Source organism: Gobio gobio, assembly GCF_949357685.1.
Source record: "Gobio gobio genome assembly, chromosome: 23".
NCBI classification, from domain to species: Eukaryota; Metazoa; Chordata; class Actinopteri; order Cypriniformes; family Gobionidae; genus Gobio; species Gobio gobio.
Genome location: NC_137119.1, coordinates 30,734,180 through 30,751,638, shown reverse-complemented (window position 1 = coordinate 30,751,638; position 17,459 = coordinate 30,734,180). Strand labels below are relative to the sequence as shown.

The 17,459-nt window shown below is 38.9% G+C and overlaps 1 protein-coding gene across 6 annotated transcripts; it reads left to right on the top strand.

Annotated features, from left to right (window-relative positions):
* The first annotated feature begins 6,197 nt into the window (after positions 1-6,197).
* On the top strand, positions 6,198-11,745 carry LOC307119533 (uncharacterized protein). 6 transcript variants are annotated; one of them, XM_079805869.1, is made up of 9 exons: positions 6,198-6,307; positions 6,399-6,533; positions 6,634-6,726; positions 7,110-7,146; positions 9,134-9,263; positions 10,091-10,444; positions 10,640-10,789; positions 10,867-10,904; positions 11,055-11,745. In XM_079805869.1, the coding sequence occupies exons 4-9, from the start codon at positions 7,141-7,143 to the stop codon at positions 11,163-11,165; spliced, it is 789 nt and encodes a 262-aa protein (XP_079661995.1). In that variant the 5' UTR covers positions 6,198-6,307; positions 6,399-6,533; positions 6,634-6,726; positions 7,110-7,140; the 3' UTR covers positions 11,166-11,745. The 6 variants fall into 6 exon arrangements, with proteins under 6 accessions (XP_079661995.1, XP_079661992.1, XP_079661994.1 ...); XM_079805866.1 differs by having other exon boundaries at positions 6,202-6,307; positions 7,055-7,146; XM_079805868.1 differs by having other exon boundaries at positions 6,202-6,307; positions 6,396-6,533.
* The last annotated feature ends 5,714 nt before the right edge of the window (positions 11,746-17,459 follow it).

Sequence of the window (17,459 nt, the reverse complement as noted above, 5' to 3'; positions counted from 1 at the left end):
TAAACAAGAGTTAGTGAGTTGCAAACCAGTAGGTGAGAAGACGTGGGTAAGTGGAGTAATTTCTGGAGTTCCGTTAGAGGTGTCAGTGGAAGAGATAAAGAAAAATATTGAGGGAGGGAAAGTAGGAGAAGTCAGACGATTGAAGACAAACAAAGATGGAAGTAGAGTGGATAGTTTATCAGTGATGTTACAGTTTGAAGAGGAAATGCTACAAGAGCGGGTTAGAATTGGATATATAAGTTTCCCAGTAAGAGCTTATGTGAAGGGGCCAGTGAGATGCTATAATTGCCAAAGGTATGGACATATCGCAAAAGTGTGTAAGGCAAAAAAGAGATGTGCGAGATGTGGAGGCGAACATGATTATGGGAGATGTGATTAAGGTGCTGAGGTAAAGTGCTGCAACTGTGGGGGTGAGCACAATATTGCATATGGGGGCTGCTCAGTAAGGAAGAAAGCAGTAGAAGTTCAGAATGAGAAGAATAAAAATAATCTGACATATGCTGAATCAGTGAAACTAGTGGAGCGAAAGAGCAAGGAGAAGTTAGAAGATGGCAATAAAGAGGGGCAGAATGTAAGTAAGCCGAGAGATCAAATAAGGGTGGAAGAGGGGACGGTAAGGGAAGAAGAGTTTTGTGTTGTTTATGGCAGAAGTTATTAATTGCACAGCTCAAACGGATAAGAGAACAGAGAAGATTCAAATAATTGTAAAGGCAGCTGAAAGATTTCTAGGTGTAAAAGGACTCACATTGGAGAGAGTTAGAGATGGTCTAACTTTGGAGTCTCAGCAAAGTAAGGAAATATGGGTTGGTCAACAATCTGGATGATATTAATACTGCAGTGGAATGCAAGGAGCCTGTTGGCAAATGGTTTGGAGTTCAAAGGATATGTTAATCAAATGAAAGAGAAACCGGATGTGATTTGTATCCAGGAATCTTGGCTTAAACCTGGACTTGATTTTGTACTGAAAGGATATTCTGCAGTGAGAAGGGACAGAGAAGAAGGTAATAGAGGGGGATGTGTGACTTTTATTAGAGTAGGTATTCCATATAGGAAAGTAGGTATATGGAAAACAAGTGAGTATGTAGTAGTTGAAGTATGGGATCAAGGGAATAAGTTTGATAATACATTTGTATAACCCATGCAAGAGATTAGGATTGAATTAATTGGAAAAAATTGAAGGACAAGATGATGCGAGAGTTATCTGGTGTGGAGACTTTAATGTGCATAATAATACACTGTGGGGTGGGAAAGAAGTGGACATAAATGGGCAGGTAGTAGAAGAGTTAATTGATGCAAGAAAATTAGTTTGTCTTAAGGATGGGGGTGGAACGAGGATAAATGTCTCTTCTGGGTTAGAGTCTGCATTAGCTTTAACATTGGTATCAGGAGGGTTAGGAGGAATAACGGAATGGGAGATTTTAAAGAATTAGTAGTGTGGGTAGTGATCATTACCCGTTAATAATCACTGTTATGGGGAGTGGAAGAAGAGAAGGGGAAAAAGGAGGGAGCTACAGGGAGATGGATATATGAAAAGGCTAACTGGGCAGAATTTATGAGAGAAATTGAGGAGGAATTGAGTATGATGGACAGATCTGAAGGAGATGGTATTGATGCTTTAAATTATAGGATCATTGCAATAATTAAGGGGGCAGCAGAGAAATATATCCCAAAGGGTAAAGGAATTAGGAAGTCGAAAATGGTTCCGTGGTGGAATGAAGATTGCAATGAAGCCATAAGAAATAAAAAGAAAGCATTTAGGAAATTGAAGAGAACTCACAATTTTTCAAAATTTAGTTAAATATAAAATGGCTCAAGCAGTGGTAAGGAGAGTGGTAAGAAAGACAAAAAGGGAGTTTTGGAGATCATTCTGTAATGAAACAGGGCGAAGTACTCCAGTAGAAGAGATATGGAATATGATTAAGAAAATGAGAGGTATAAGAAAAGAATTTGAGTTACCAGTGCTCAAAATGGGAGAGGAGTTAGCAGTAACAGATGAAGAGAAGGCAATAATGTTTCGAGATGAGTTTATTAAGGTTAAATCTTCCAGAAACTTGTGTGAAGAGAGGAAGAGAATAAGAGAAAAGATATTAAAAAGAAATCCGACAGTGAAAGACAGGAGGGAAGTGTTGGACGGAAGAGGAAATGGAAGAGCATTAAAAAGAGTGAAAGAATCTGCTACCGGGCAAGATGGAGTAAGTTATAGTATGATAAAACATTTAACTGAAAAGGCATTGTGTGTAATATTGGAGTTTGTAAACAGGATATGGATGGAAGGAGTGTTACCTAAGAGCTGGAAAGAGGCAATCGTTATTCCCATTAGGAAGCCAGGGAAGGATCATAGTATTCCAACAAATTATAGACCAATAGCACTTACTTCCCATGTATGTAAAATAATGGGGAAAAAATGATTACAGACAGGTTAATGTATTATCTGGAAAAAGAGAAGAAGTTATCTCTAAATCAGAGTGGATTTAGGGGCGGGGGCGAGGAACGAAGGACCCAGTAGTTTGCTTGGAGTCAGATATTAGAAAGGCGTTGATTAATAAAGAGATTGTGATAGGAGGGGTAGGAGGTATAATTGAAGAATGTAGGAGAATGTATAATTGGATCAAAGAATTTTGGGAAGATAGATCATTTAAGGTAAGAGTGGGAGAGTGTATATCATCAAAAGGTATGACAGAGAATGGCACTCCTCAGGGGAGTGTCATTAGTCCATTGCTTTTTATAATCATGATAAATTATGTATTTGAGAGGGTGGTTACAATTATTTGCAGATCTTTGTTTGCAGATGATGGAGCTCTGTGGTTCAGAGGGGGGAATGTAAAGTATGCTGTACGGAGGATGCAAAATGCTTTAAAAGAAGTTGAGGAATGGTCATTTAAAGGGTTACTTCAGTGATTTAGCATTAAGCTTTGTATTTAAACTGGGTCATTTATGTAGTAGAAATGTGAAAATGTATTTTTGTCTCATGTGGATGAAAGACAACAACTCCCAGAATGCACTTGCTTCGCTGCCCTACGAGGCCACTCCGTACACCGTGGTTTTGATCTTCATAGTAATACAATCATTTCGTTCAGTTAGAGAATAAACACTACAATTAAAAACTGAACGTGTCTTTTCAATAAAGTGTGAGTGAGCCGAACGAAATTCACGTCACATACCCAGCAGTGTCAGATTTCATTCGAGCTCACGCAGAGCTGAGGTAACGTTTAGCGCCAGTCTGGCACGTTTTCAGATCACATATGGAAGCTAAACTATCACAGGAATTCATTGAAAAGTTGAAACACTCCCTTTACTCTGCACCGCGCTCCGTTACTATTAATGTCCGTTCGGCTGTCTGTCTTAACGTTACATTCTGTGGGTGAGATCTCTCCCCTATGGGCGGGTTGATAACATGCGGAACAGCGCCATCTAGTGACTGTAGTCTTTGCCTCTGGCCAAAAAATCCTCGATGATGCAAAATGACGATATTTGCGTCATCGGAGGAATTTTTCCAGAAATAAAATGCATAATTCTCTCGTCTCAGGGGGATATGAGGGGGGAAAGTACCATCATTTGAATTTACTACCGGGTTTCTACTGATACAAAGCTTAATGCTAAACCACTGAAGTGACCCTTTAAGTGGGGGTTTAAATTCTCAGTGGAAAAAACTCAGGTAATCTTTTTCACTAATAAAAGAATTGATGATGAAATGAAATTAAAGTTGTAATCTAAATCTAGAACAGGTATCCAAAATAAGGTTTCTTGGAATCTGGTTAGACAGCAGACTCACATGGAAAGGCCATAGTGAGAAGATGGAAGTGTACAAGTGTAAAAGAGTGTTGAATATAATGAGATGTGTTTCTGGGCAAGTCTGGGGGGCAGATAGGCTGGCACTGAAAACTATTTATAACGTTAATTAGATCAGTAATGAATTATGGAAGCATACTATATGGATCAGCGGCAAAGACTCACTTGGATAAACTAGAGCAAATTTAAGCAAAGGCATTAAGGATTTGTTGTGGAGCATACCCTTCTTCACCTGTTTCAACGTTGCGGGTAGAAGTAGGAGATATGCCTCTCAAAATAAAAAGACAACAGTTAAATGCAGTATATTGGGTGAATCTTATGGGACAGGACAAATCTCATCCTACTTTAAAGGTATTAGAGCAGTGTTGGGAGTATGGAAAAAGGAAGTGTAATAGTTTTGGATGGGTGATTGATTTAATAAAAGAGTTGGATATTAAAGAGTTAAGAATTACTCCAAGAGTGGTGTTACCAGCAGTCCCTTTGTGGATTTTGCCGCAGCCATCAGTTGATTTAAGGATGTTGGAAAACAGGCAGAAAGAAGGTCAGAGTGAAAAAGAGGAATTCCAGGTAAGGGAATACTTATGGTTAAATTAAAGGCATAAAATGCAAGTATATACAGATGCATCAAAAAATCCAGATAATGAACATGTAGGTGTAGCGTTTGTTGTTCCAAATCTGCAGCTATCCAGAAAAATAAGGATATCAAATAAATGATCAGTTTTTTCAGGAGAGTTGATTGCAATAATGATGGCATTGAGGTGGATAAATGAGGCAGGATTAAAGGATGTGGTAATATGTTCAGACTCCAGTTCTGCTCTTATGTGCATTGAAGCGCAACAGTCAGACTCTAGACAGGATTTAGTAGTGGAGATATTGCAAGAATGATATATGTTACAGCAGGTAAGAGTGAGGTTTATGTTCATGTGGGTACCAGCTCATGTCGGGGTAAAAGGGAATGAGGCAGCAGATAAAATGGTGAAACAAGCTTTGCAGGAGGATAGAATTGGAATGTAAATAACACATAGTAGAGATGAAGTTAAAACTATAATTAAAAAGCAAATAAATCAAAGATGGCAACAAATGTGGGAAACAGGAAGTAAGGGTAGACACATGTATGCAATACAGCCAAAAGTGGGGAAAAAGAGGTACTTGGGTGGAAGTAGAAGAGAGGAAAACATTTCATCAAGACTTAGAATAGGACATACAGGACTTAAAGGATTAGTTCACTTTTAAATAAACTTTTGCTGATAATTTACTCACCCCCATGTCATCCAAGATGTCCATGTCTTTCTTTCTAAAGCTTTTTGATGAAAACATTCCAGGATCGTTCTGCATATAATGGACTTCAATGGGCTCCAAACGGTTCAAGGTCCAAATGACAGTTTCAGTACAGCTTCAAAGGGCTTTAAGCAATACCAAACATTGAATAATCTTACCTAGCGAAACGATCCGTTTCTGCGAGAAACCGAGCAGTATTTATGCTATTATTTTACCTCTTATCAGACGAACGTGATCGTCTCTGAGCTCCACCATAAGTTCCGCTAAGTGAGGTCAAATATGAGCCTGGTCATAGATATATAGATCGTAGATGCCTCATTCTACTGATCCGTGCAAACGCTAATGAGGCGTATACATCTATATTTTGACCTCACTTAGCGGAACTTATGGCGGAGCTCAGAGATGATCACGTTCGTCTGATAAGGATGGGGGTAGTGGTTAGAGTCTCTGGTTCACAGTAGGAGGCGGTAATGCTCGAAATCAATGCGAATCGCCAAAAAAAAGGAAGAAGAAGAACTCTCATTGCGTAGTTTTGTTTTGCTACTGCTGACATCTCCGACTCCGAGCGTTTATCCTGTTTCTGGTTTTCCCGTGTTTGACCCTGGACTGATCTTCTGTTGCTCTTTGCTGCCTGACCTGTGCTCTGTTCTACTGGCTTCCGTTTACTCTGTTTGCTGCCTGCCTCGACCACCTGCCTGTACTGTGATTACGCCTCTGATTTACCCTGTTTATTCCTGTCGTTGGTGATTGACCTCTGCCTGTTTGTTATCCTGATTTTCTAATAAAGCTGCACATGGATCCTCACTCTGCTGACTCATCGTTACAATACTGTCCATGTGTAGCCCAGTTGGATGTGGATAATAACTGTGAACCAGATATTCCTAAAACAGAGATCCCACCCCACTCCCAATTAATACATCAGATACTTTTACTGCCAATACATTTACTTAGTCTCAGTCAGTAAACAGATGGGTTTACTGAGTTTACTCCCAAAATAAACTACACTGAAACTCACATATGGTGATGAAACAGAGCAATGATTATCCACAAAAATAAATGTGCTTGCAAAAGACATGATGTAGCCCAAGTTCCGCTTTAATGACTATTTAAGATGAACTAGTAAGAGTCTCAGACACAAGAAGTGAGAGCTGTAGATCGACTGTGACAATGGAGACACAAAGGATCCTCATGAGGAGTTTGGCTGTTGTGTTTTTTGCATCTGTGATCTGGACTATAACGGGTAAAGTACTAGAAACTGTACATAGTTTATTTCTATCTGATGGATGATGCAGAATATTGAGGTTTCCTAAGTTTTTCTTTTTTTTTAGCAGATGCTGGTGATCAGGGAACATATTCCCTGATTACGGCTGTATTGCCGTGATGCCATCAGAACAGCATGAGCTGACTGATCCTATCATCGTTTACAGGATGCAATACGAAAATCCTCCATGTCTGAAGGCCGTAAAGTAAGAATCACAGTTCCTCTTTAAAGAAAACCTCATGATACGAGATCAACTGCCTGATGTTATATTTCTGTGATTTCAATGTTTTCATTCTCTTTGATAGCTTTAAGACTGAAGAGGGAGAGTTCTGCCTTGATTCGAGACAACGATGGGTGCAGAAGAAAGTTATGTGGTTTTTGTAAGTTAAAACCAACAAGTAAGTTAATAAACTATTTGCATATTTAGCATTGTATCCTACACCATTTTAGTGGGTCAAATCTGGATCAAAATAAAATATACATTTAAAACACAAATCAAGATATTTTTGAATATTGGATATATGGATTTTGAATGGATAATGTGTAGGAGACTTACACAGGCTAGAACAAAATTGTTGAATAAAGTAATTTTTGTTTGTTTTTGCACGCAAAAAGTATTCTCATCGTTTCATAAAATGAAGGTTGAACCACTGGAGTCACATGGATGATTTTAACAATGACTTTCCTTTCTGGGCCTGAAAGTGTTAATTACATTGCTGTCTATAGAGGGATCAGAGAGAGCTCGGATTTCATCAAAAATATCTTCATTTGTGTTTTGAAGATGAACGAAGGTCTTACGGGTTTGGAACGACATGAGGGTGAGTGATTAATGTCAGAAATTTAATTTTGGGGTGAACTGACCCTTTAATCCATCAAGCCAACAAGTCCAGTAGGAGAGATGAATTGTATAATGCCATGTATTGACATCAATAGATAAGTGTTTAATAGACTGTGGCGAGGTGGACGAGCGAGAGACATGGGAGGAGCGAGCGAGATCGGTGTGCGTGATTGAGAATGAACGTCACCTGCGAGGCACACCGGTCTCGAGTCCTCTCATGAGGGAGCACGGAGGCATAAAAAGACGAGCGACTTAGTGAAGGAGGAGAGAGGACCAGGCCTGGACTATGATTTGTATTTTGTTTTACGTTTAGTTTATGTATGTGCGCTGCAGTCGTCCGTGAGGGGCTGCCGCTTTTACTTTCATTTTGTTTGTACTGTTTTGATTAAAGTTTGTTCGTGTGGGAAGAAGGAGGCGGGAACCGGCGAACAATAAACAACAAACTTTAATCAAAACAGTACAAACAAAATGAAAGTAAAAGTGGCAGCCCCTCACGGACGACTGCCGCGCACATACATAAACTAAACGTAAACAAAATACAAATCATAGTCCAGGCCTGGTCCTCTCTCCTCCTTCACTAAGTCGCTCGTCTTTTTATGCCTCCGTGCTCCCTCATGGGAGGACTCGAGACTGGTGTGCCTCGCAGGTGACGTTCATTCTCAATCACGCACAAATCTCGCTCGCTCCTCCCATGTCTCTCGCTCGTCCACCTCGCCACATAGACAATTCTACAACAATCTAATGTATATAAGCACATCTTTTATTATTAGAGAGACACTTAAGGTCTTGTATTGTATTATTATACAAATGCAGCAGTGTATGATAAAAGGTGAGGTTAGATATATGAAAGCATTTTAAAATGATAATTTACAAAAAGTTATACTTGATATAGGAGTAAACACAACCTCAGCCTGGGTCCAATCATCTTGTCTCATCATAACATCATCATCAAATTTGATTTCACCCTGAAAAGCAATTTTTATTTAGAGCAAAGAGAATGTGATAGACCTACAATGGAAGCACAACTTTAACATTGACAAGCTTCTGCGGAAGTCTCAGTCATGTCATAGTGTTTTCTTGTTACACACATGGATTTCCTGATACAGGAACACAGGGGCTTTAACACATTTCTCACGAACATGACCACATTTCCTCCAAATGTTTTTTTTGCTAAGAATCATTATTACCTTTAGAAAAAAGATAGTGCAAGTGGTCTTAAGAAAAGAATGCAATGTGGCTATGCCGTCATTTCAATATTGTGAATATATATATATATATAAATGTATCTTCTTGAGACACATAAACCAAACATTATCTTCCCATAGAGATGCATCTATGTGTCGGTTATTTGTGCTTGCTGACACAGCAGAGGAAGTGGCTATTGGAGACAAGAAAACAAATAAGTGTATGTTTGAAACAAAAGATTTCATTAATAATACAGCATCATCAATGGACATTTTGATTGAAGCGTATTGTGCAAGCATTCATTTGAAACGTTTGCTTTTTGTTCTCTGCGTTCATTGATCTTTTAGAGCTTTGCCACAACAACTACTTAGTAAGATATCTATTCCTGCTTTGAAAATTAACATTTTCCAGTGAACTCATGTATACAGTCAGGCTTCTTAAAATTCACTATGGAGTGGAACTAATCTTGCCATTCAGTGGGTTTAAACCTCAAATGCACTCACCAGTGTGCTTTGCATTTTGTTTTGAATGGACATTGTGTGTTTTCTTTCTTTTTTGTTGTTGTTGTTTGGACCCCACTGTCAAGATAGATCTTCTTTTGTGTTCCAAAAAGTAATACACATTTATAAATGACATGAGGATTTTTTTGGTAAACACCTTTCACAATAGTAACTAGCGCTTAAATAACTGTAAACAACCTGGTTAGTAAGATACTGATGCATTTACAGGTTGCATGAACTTTATTTTGCATTTATCTGTGCATGTGTCTGTTCTGATCACAGGGTCACTGCCTATTGGTGAGTAAAGTAACAATGTTAAAACTAAAAGAGGAAAAAGCTACATGTGGCTTTCAGTCTGCATGCAACCACACACAGAGAAACCCAGAGAAAATGAAGCTGAGAGGATTGATAAGTGAGTATGCCAAAGCCGTTGTGTGTCCTTTTTTTGTGCTAATATATATATATTTTTTCCTGTGAACGATGAACTGAAATTAGCAATGGACAAAATATTTCATAATTTTTAGGGTTTGTGTTTTAAGAAGGCCCCTTCTTCAAATGTATTACAAAAAGAAGGGCTGAATTTGGAATTTTATATGAATAATATTTCTTAGAATAAGCTTTGGATTGATAGTAATGGATTTTCAGATTTTCTGTCAGTGATAGCTGACTAGATATTGCTGAAGTATGATACTGAACACTGATCACAGTAAAAAGTGGTAATACTTCTTAAAAAGATATTTCTTGGTAAGTTTGAAGCCATTGTGAGTATTTGTAGCAATGTGTTAAACTTTATCAGTGACCTATGGGGAGGGGGAAATAGGTTCAAAGAATGCATATGAGTTTTTCAGAAACCAGTTTCTAGACCACTGAGAAATGAGAACTTAATTGCATGCTGTGTGTTAGTGTGGAAACTAAACAATCTGTCAGTTCTAAATCATAAATGTGAAGATGTAAAATCATTATGGTAAAGGCCTTTGCACTGCAGTGTGACTGAAAGCAAAGAGCACAGCAACTGAAACAAAAGTAAGAGTCGATCTCTGGCATGGAAAAAAAACAGAACAGGTCTAAAATGCTTTTTCAAGCCTTTTGCATTTCCGCAATACTGTATGTTATTTATTCAGCTGTACAATTAAACCAATATTCTAATTAGATAGTAATTAATGATAAAAGAAAAAAAGCATTAATTGAAAATTCAAAACTAAAGAAATTAATCAATTTTTTATAATACTTCATCTCTAGACTTCACATTTGTGGCTTTCATTTTAAATGAAGGATCATCAGTGACAGTTCATCCAGGAGGAAACACAACACTTCCCTGTAGCATTAAAGATGATAAAGAGATTACATGGATCATTACAAACGGAAACCAAACATTTGTCAGAATTCTGAGGCTTGAATATGTTTATGGGACAGAATCTAAACCAGAGCCCTCCAATATTCACCCGAGTTATGCAGGACGGATAAAAGCTCTCAGTTCATCCACAAACACTCACTCTCTGCTTCTGATGAACATCACTGACACTGATCTGATGCTCTACTGCTGCATGGACTATATGCTTGAGCAATCTCACTGCACAAAACTGGACTGTGAAGGTAAGCGTTTCAGACATTTCTATGAATAGACAGAAAGTCATTGAAAATGTAATTACATTTGATGTGTCCAGTTATAACAATGTAATAGTACAAATGTACTATATATAGTAACATTTTTTATATATATATATTGTATTCTAACCGAACAGACCTAAATATCAGATCCTAAAATCTTGTCATATTCTCCTTATGTAGAGCAGCAAAATGCAGAAGGAATAGAGGATACAAAAGCTATCGATAATTACATCAGTACCACGATATGGCTGCCTCTGATCTGTGTGCTTCTGTTACTCTCACTGATGTCAAATGTGTGCATGTGCTGGAGAATAAAAAGACCAGAAAAAGGTTAGCAGCACAAATCACAATTCATGCCTAAATTAATTTTAACTGTTCAACAAATAAATAAATACATTTTCTTCCAGAAAACTTAAAGGCATATAAAAGTACAGAGGGCGAGCAGGTATTAATCATTTATACTTAATTTTTGTTTGGTTTGCAAAGGAAATATTAAGTGCACTTGATATGTAAAGTTAAAGTATTTAAGGTCATGGTCTGTCTTGTGAAAGTGAATAAGTATTTTTTTTCTCTTAACTTATCTCTATTGTTTCAGGGAAATGAAGCTGACGAAATTTCTTATGCATCTGTAAATGTAAACAATGCACAAAAAAACAGAGGACAGCATCATCTGACACAGGACGCAGTATATGCCTGTATTAAATAAAAATATATGCAATAACCTAGATTTTCTGCTCATTTTTATACAAATTTTTTTTTTAAACCTACATAACAAATGCTGGATATAACATGATCTTATCTGGAACTTCAGCATACAAATGACAGCGAAACAATACTTTTCAATAATCAAATATTTCTTAAGTCATTTTGTCTTTAATAAGAAATTCAATAACAAACTGAATGTCACCATCACAAATGAGTGCCCGTGATTACCACCAGAGGGCACTCCATCCTGGATTATCACTTCATCTAAAGACTACATTACCCATAATCCTTTGCCCGGACTCATCAACACTCATTGTTTACACCTGTGTCTCATTTACCTCATTACCTCAGCCTATATAAACTATGTTCACTCTGTCATTCATTGCGAAGTCTTGTTTAGTGTTACACTGCATTTCTGAGTGTTTTCCCTGGTTTCATGTCTGTTGGAAACATGCCTGTTTCCCAGATTACCCTTTTGCTTCTGTCCCCTGCCTTGATTGTTTGTTTGGACTGCCTACCTGTGTTTTGACCTTGCCTGTATTGCTCTATTACCCTTTCATTAAAGCTGTGTTTGGATTCTCAACCTTGAGTCTCGGAGCAGTATATGTTACAGTGAAAATATTTCCAAGAGATATTTTAATATAGTAATAAGCTGTGGAAATCAATGGCAATGCCAAAATTAACAATAAAGTAGGCCTATTAAGAAAGAGGTCAATGAGGAAACTATATATTTACCAATTACATTATTTTAAATTAATTATATACCATTATCTACAGAATAAAGTTAACTTTTTTGGCAATGTTAGTATACATCAGAATGAATGGAAACTTTAAAAAAAAATATGTGAAAGGATTTAATACATTTGTTCAATGTATAACATTGCAATGATATTTAGCTTAAATCACCACATTGTATTTAGTTAAGACTATACAGTGCATCTGGAAAGTATTCACGGTGTTTCACTTTTTCCACATTTTGTTGTTACAGCCTTATCTCAAAATGGATTAAATTAATAATTTTTCCTCAATTCTACAAACAATATCCAATAATGACAACACGAAAGAAGTTTGTTTGAAATCTTTTCAAATTTATTTAAAAAAAAAAAAAAACTAATAAAACTAAAATAAAAATTCACATAAGTATTCACAGCCTTTGCTTAATACTTTGTTGAAGCACCTTTGCCACCAATTACCGCCTCAATTCTTTTTGAATATAATGCTACAAGCCAGGCACACCTATTTTGGGCAGTTTCTCCCATTCTTCTTTGCAGGACCTCTCAAGCTCCATCAGGTTGGATGGGGAGCGTTGGTGCACAGCCATTTTTTTTTTAGATCCCTCCAGAGATGTTCAATCGAGTTCAAGTCTGGGCCACTCAAGGACATTCACAGAATTATCCCGTAGCCACTCCTGGCTGTCTGTATAGGGTCATTTTCCTGTTGCAAGATGAACCTTTGCCCCAGTCTGAGGTCCAGAGCGCTCTGGAGCAGGTTTTCATCAAGGATGTCTCTGTACATTGCTGCATTCATCTTTCCCTCGATCCTGACTAGTCTCCCAGTTCCTGCCGCTGAAAAACACCCCCACAGCATGATGCTGCCACCACCATGCTTCACTGTAGGGATGGTATTGGTATATTTGGTACAGTTATTCAGTTACTGTTTAACTGTCTTTGTTCCTCACCCCCAAATATGCACCCCTCATCAACCGTGCGAAGCCATCAGTGAAGACCATCAAGGTGTGGCCTGCCGGAGCAGATTCCACACTCCAGGAAAAGTTTCTACACACAGACTGGAGTGTGTTTGCTTCTCAAGCCACCATTGGCGCTCACACAGACATTGACTCCTACACCTCCTCTGTGTTGGATCATATTAATACCACCATTGACAGTGTTACAACCCAGAAACAGATCACCACATGCCCAAATCAGAAGCCATGGATGAACAGGGAAGTGCGCCTCCTGCTGAAGTCACGCAATACTGCCTTCAGATCAGGAGATGCACAAGCCTACAGCACATTCAGAGCAAACCTGAAGAGGGGGATCAAAAAGGCCAAGCACTGCTACAAGCTAAAGATAGAGGGACACTTTTCCAACTCTGACCCTCGACACATGTGGCAGGGCATTCAGGCCATCAGTGACTACAAACCCACCCACTCCACCCCCGCAGCCACTGATGTCAACTTCCTGAACGAGTAAAATTACTTTTATGCTCGCTTTGAAAGAGACAACAGAGAAACTGCCACCAAGCTCAAACCCTCAGATGACCACCCACCAATCACACTCTCCTCCACAGATGTCTGCAAGGCACTGAGCCAGATCAGCGCACACAAGGCTGCTGGACCAGAAAACATCCCTGGTCGTGTTCTCAGGGCATGTGCGGAGCAGCTCGCTGGGGTTTTTACAGACATTGTCAACCTGTCTCGTGCCCAAGCAGCTGTACCATCATGCTTTAAACGCACTTCCATTGTGCCAGTGCCAAAACACTCTAGCCCGAGGTGCCCTAATGACTACCACCCTGTAGCACTCACACCCATCGTTATGAAGTGCTTTGAGCGGCTGGTCCTGGAACACCTAAAAGACTCTTTACCATCCACATTGTACTCACACCAGTTTGCCTACCGCAGCAATAGGAGCACAGAGGATGCCGTTTCCATGGCACTGCACTCTGTGCTCACTCACCAGGACAATAAGAACACTTACGCACGCATGCTGTTTGTTGACTTAAGCTCAGCATTCAACACTGTCATCCCAACCAAGTTAATAGCCAAACTCGAAGACCTGGGCATCAACACTTCAATGTGTAACTGGATTTTGGATTTCCTAACTGACAGACCCCAGAATGTTCGATCAGGACTCACCTGCTCCACATCCATCACACTCAACACTGGTGTACCACAGGGCTGTGTGCTAAGCCTGTTTCTCTACTCCCTCTTCACCTCCGACTGCAAGCCTGTGTATGGATCTAATTCCATCGTCAAGTTTGCGGACGACACTACGGTGATTGGGCTCATCAGTAACAACGATGAGACTGTCTATAGGGAGGAGATCCAGCACCTGGCCACATGGTGTACTGAAAATAACCTGCTCCTCAACACCACCAAAACGAAGGAGCTCATCGTGGACTTCAGGAAAGAGTCAAGAGGCACACACGACACCATCCACATCAATGGAATGGCTGGGAGCTGCTCTGTTGCGGAGCGCAAGGCACTGCAGCAGGTGGTGAAAACTGCCCAGCGCATCACAGGGACTCCACTACCTGCCATCGAGCACATCCAGAGGAAACGCTGTCTGCATCAAGCTCGCAGCATCCTCAAGGACTCCTCTCACCCAGCCCACAGACTGTTTTCTATCCTGCCCTCCGGCAGGCGTTTCAGGTGCCTCCGGACCAGGACCAGCAGACTAAAGAACAGTTTTTTCCCCAGAGCTGTCTCTTTACTGAACTCAACCCCCCGTTGATCCACTTCCCTCATATACTGCTAACTCTCCTACCTCACATCTGCCTTCACTTTGTTATTTGCACTACCGACTGTTTATTACAGTAACAACTGTTTCCTTATGCATTTTGCACTACCATACCTTAACTGGATTATGCTCATTTGCACTGCCGACTGTTATTTACAGTACCTACTGTTTACATTTGCATTTTGCACCGTACTTTTAACTGTAACATGCAACCACTTTCCACTGCACTTTTACACTTTTTTCGGATAGCTTCTGTCCATAATTTATTGCACTACCTTAATCCAATGCCATATTCCTCATCTTAGCCTAACATATCATTGTATACCTCTATCTGTAAAATTCTGTTTATAGTAATAGCCATCTGTATATTTATTCACTGTACATATTCACCTGTAAATTCAGTTCTGTTTATTGTAATAACCATCTCTCTATTCATACATATTTATATATATTCACATATCCATGTCCTGCACTTATGCAACCGTTGTATATCCTGCACTTGCTGCTATTGCACTTCTGGTTAGACTTAAACTGCATTTCATTGCCTTGTACTTGTACTTGTGTAATGACAATAAAGTTGAATCTAATCTAATCTAATCTAATCTATTGGCCAGGTGATGAACAGTGCCTGGTTTCCTCCAGACATGACGCTTGCCATTCAGGCCAAAGAGTTCAATCTTTGTTTCATCAGACCAGAGAATTTTGTTTCTCATGGTCTGAGAGTACATCAGGTGCCTTTTGGCAAACTCCAGGCAGACTGTGCTGTCTGGCCACTCTACCATACAGGCTTTATGGAGTTCTGCAGAGATGGTTGTTCTTCTGGAAGATTCTCCTCTCTCCACAGAGAAATGCTGGAGCTCTATTACAGTGACCATTGGGTTCTTGGTCACCTACCTAATTAAGGCCCTTCTCCCCCGATCACTCAGTTTGGCTGGGCGGCCAGCTCTAGGAAGAGTCCTGGTGGTTCCAAAGTTCTTCCCTTTACGGAAGATGGAGGCCACTGCTCATCGGGACCTTCAATGATGCAGAAATGTTTCTGTACCCTTCCCCAGATCTCTGCCTCAATACAATACGGTCTCGGAGGTCAACAGACAATTCCTTGAACTTCATGGCTTGGTTTGTGCTCTGACATGCACTGTTAACTGTAGGACCTTATAAATATAGACACGTTTGTGCCTTTCCAAATCATGTCCAATCAATTGAATTTACCACAGGTGGAATCCAATCAAGTTGTGGAAACATCTCAAGGATGATCAGTGGAAACAGGATGCACCTGAGTTAAATTTTGAGTGTCATGGCAAAGGCTGTGTATATACTTATGTTATTTTTACGTTTTTTATTTTTAATACATTTGCAAAGATTTCCAACAAACTTCTTTCACATTGTCATCATGGGGTATTGTTTGTAGAATTTTGAGGAAAATAATGAAAGTAATCTATTTTGGAATAAGGCTGTAACATAACAAAATGTGGAAAAAGTGAACGCTGTGAATACTTTTCGAATGCACTGTCGGTGAATACTCATCAAACTTCATGGTGTTGCGGAGTACAACACCAGCAGAGGAAAATGAAGAACTACAATGATGCTAAACATGGTGCATCTATCAAGATGAATATAAAATCACCCTACATTCAATGTGTAAATCAAATTAGGTCCAGTGTCTTCACTAGTTGCAAACCAATGCCATGCAAGATAAAACACAGTATGGTCGAAAATTCAAGCAAACATCAAAATTAAATAAACACAAGGCCTTTTATTGTTTTAAATGGGAAATTGAGTATGCACTTCGAGCTGATGAAAGACTGCTGTGCTCATTAAGCAGTTTGTTTACAATTTCTTTACATACATTTTTAACACAGAACAGATAACACATAGCCACTAGGGGACACTGTTTAGTGATATCATTGTTTTGTAAAGCTATAAGAATATTTTTTGTAGTACAGTACTTGGCCTTCCAAGTCATCAAAAATATTAGTCAAATGGAACCAGTCATTATCAGTAATTGTGTATTACAGTGTACTTCCCCCGGACCTGGGCAAAAATGTGCCTACTTTCTATAAGCCTAATACCAAGTGACTTTTTCATCCTTATTGTAATGTTAGTTTATACCCTTAGATACGTTTACTGTAAATTTTTCTATATACAATTAAAAATGAAATTTATTTTGTATTCCCATTCCTGAACATTTAGGCCTAGGCTACTTATAATCAGAGGTGTAAAATATTACTCAAGTGAAAGTACAAGTACTGAGTGAAAATTTTACTCAAAATAAAAGTAAAAGTATCTGGCCAGAGTCATAATGAGTTAAAGTAAAACATTTACCACATTAAAATTTTACTTGAGTATTAAAAAAGTAAAAGTAACAGCAAGAATGAAAACTAGAGATTCTTGTTTAAACTTTTAATCTCTAATAACATGAAGTGAATGAACACATAGGCCTACAAGGTTTTAAACTGCTTTAGAACTATTTGTATTTAATTGTAGTTAAATATCAAACTATAAGACTACTACCTAATGCCAGTATGAGCTGAGGTGACGCGTTGACTAACAGATAGCAGATAAATGGCTATCCACCTGTCACTCAAAGTTGCCACGCCCCTAATTATGCATAACTTTAAGGCTTTATATAATGTAAACGAATATAAATAATTTGGCATGAAGGGCAAAATTAGCCATGTAGACCAAAACCACAATTTGTACCAGGCTGTAAACATTTTATTCTGCTGTAAAGTTGAGCATTTTAACATGGGGCTCAATGAGATTCTGCACCCTTCTGGAGCCTGTCCATAGTGGCCAGTCGATGAATTGCAGTTTAAGTCACTTCCTCATTGGCTTCA

Excerpts from the sequence above, each read along its gene's own strand:
- LOC307119533 (XM_079805864.1), top strand. The coding sequence starts at position 7,110 with ATGAACGAAGGTCTTACGGGTTTGGAACGACATGAGG. Across the intron at positions 10,445-10,639 it reads CACAAAACTGGACTGTGAAG|AGCAGCAAAATGCAGAAGGA; the intron begins GTAAGCGTTTCA and ends CTCCTTATGTAG. Across the intron at positions 10,790-10,866 it reads AATAAAAAGACCAGAAAAAG|AAAACTTAAAGGCATATAAA; the intron begins GTTAGCAGCACA and ends ATTTTCTTCCAG.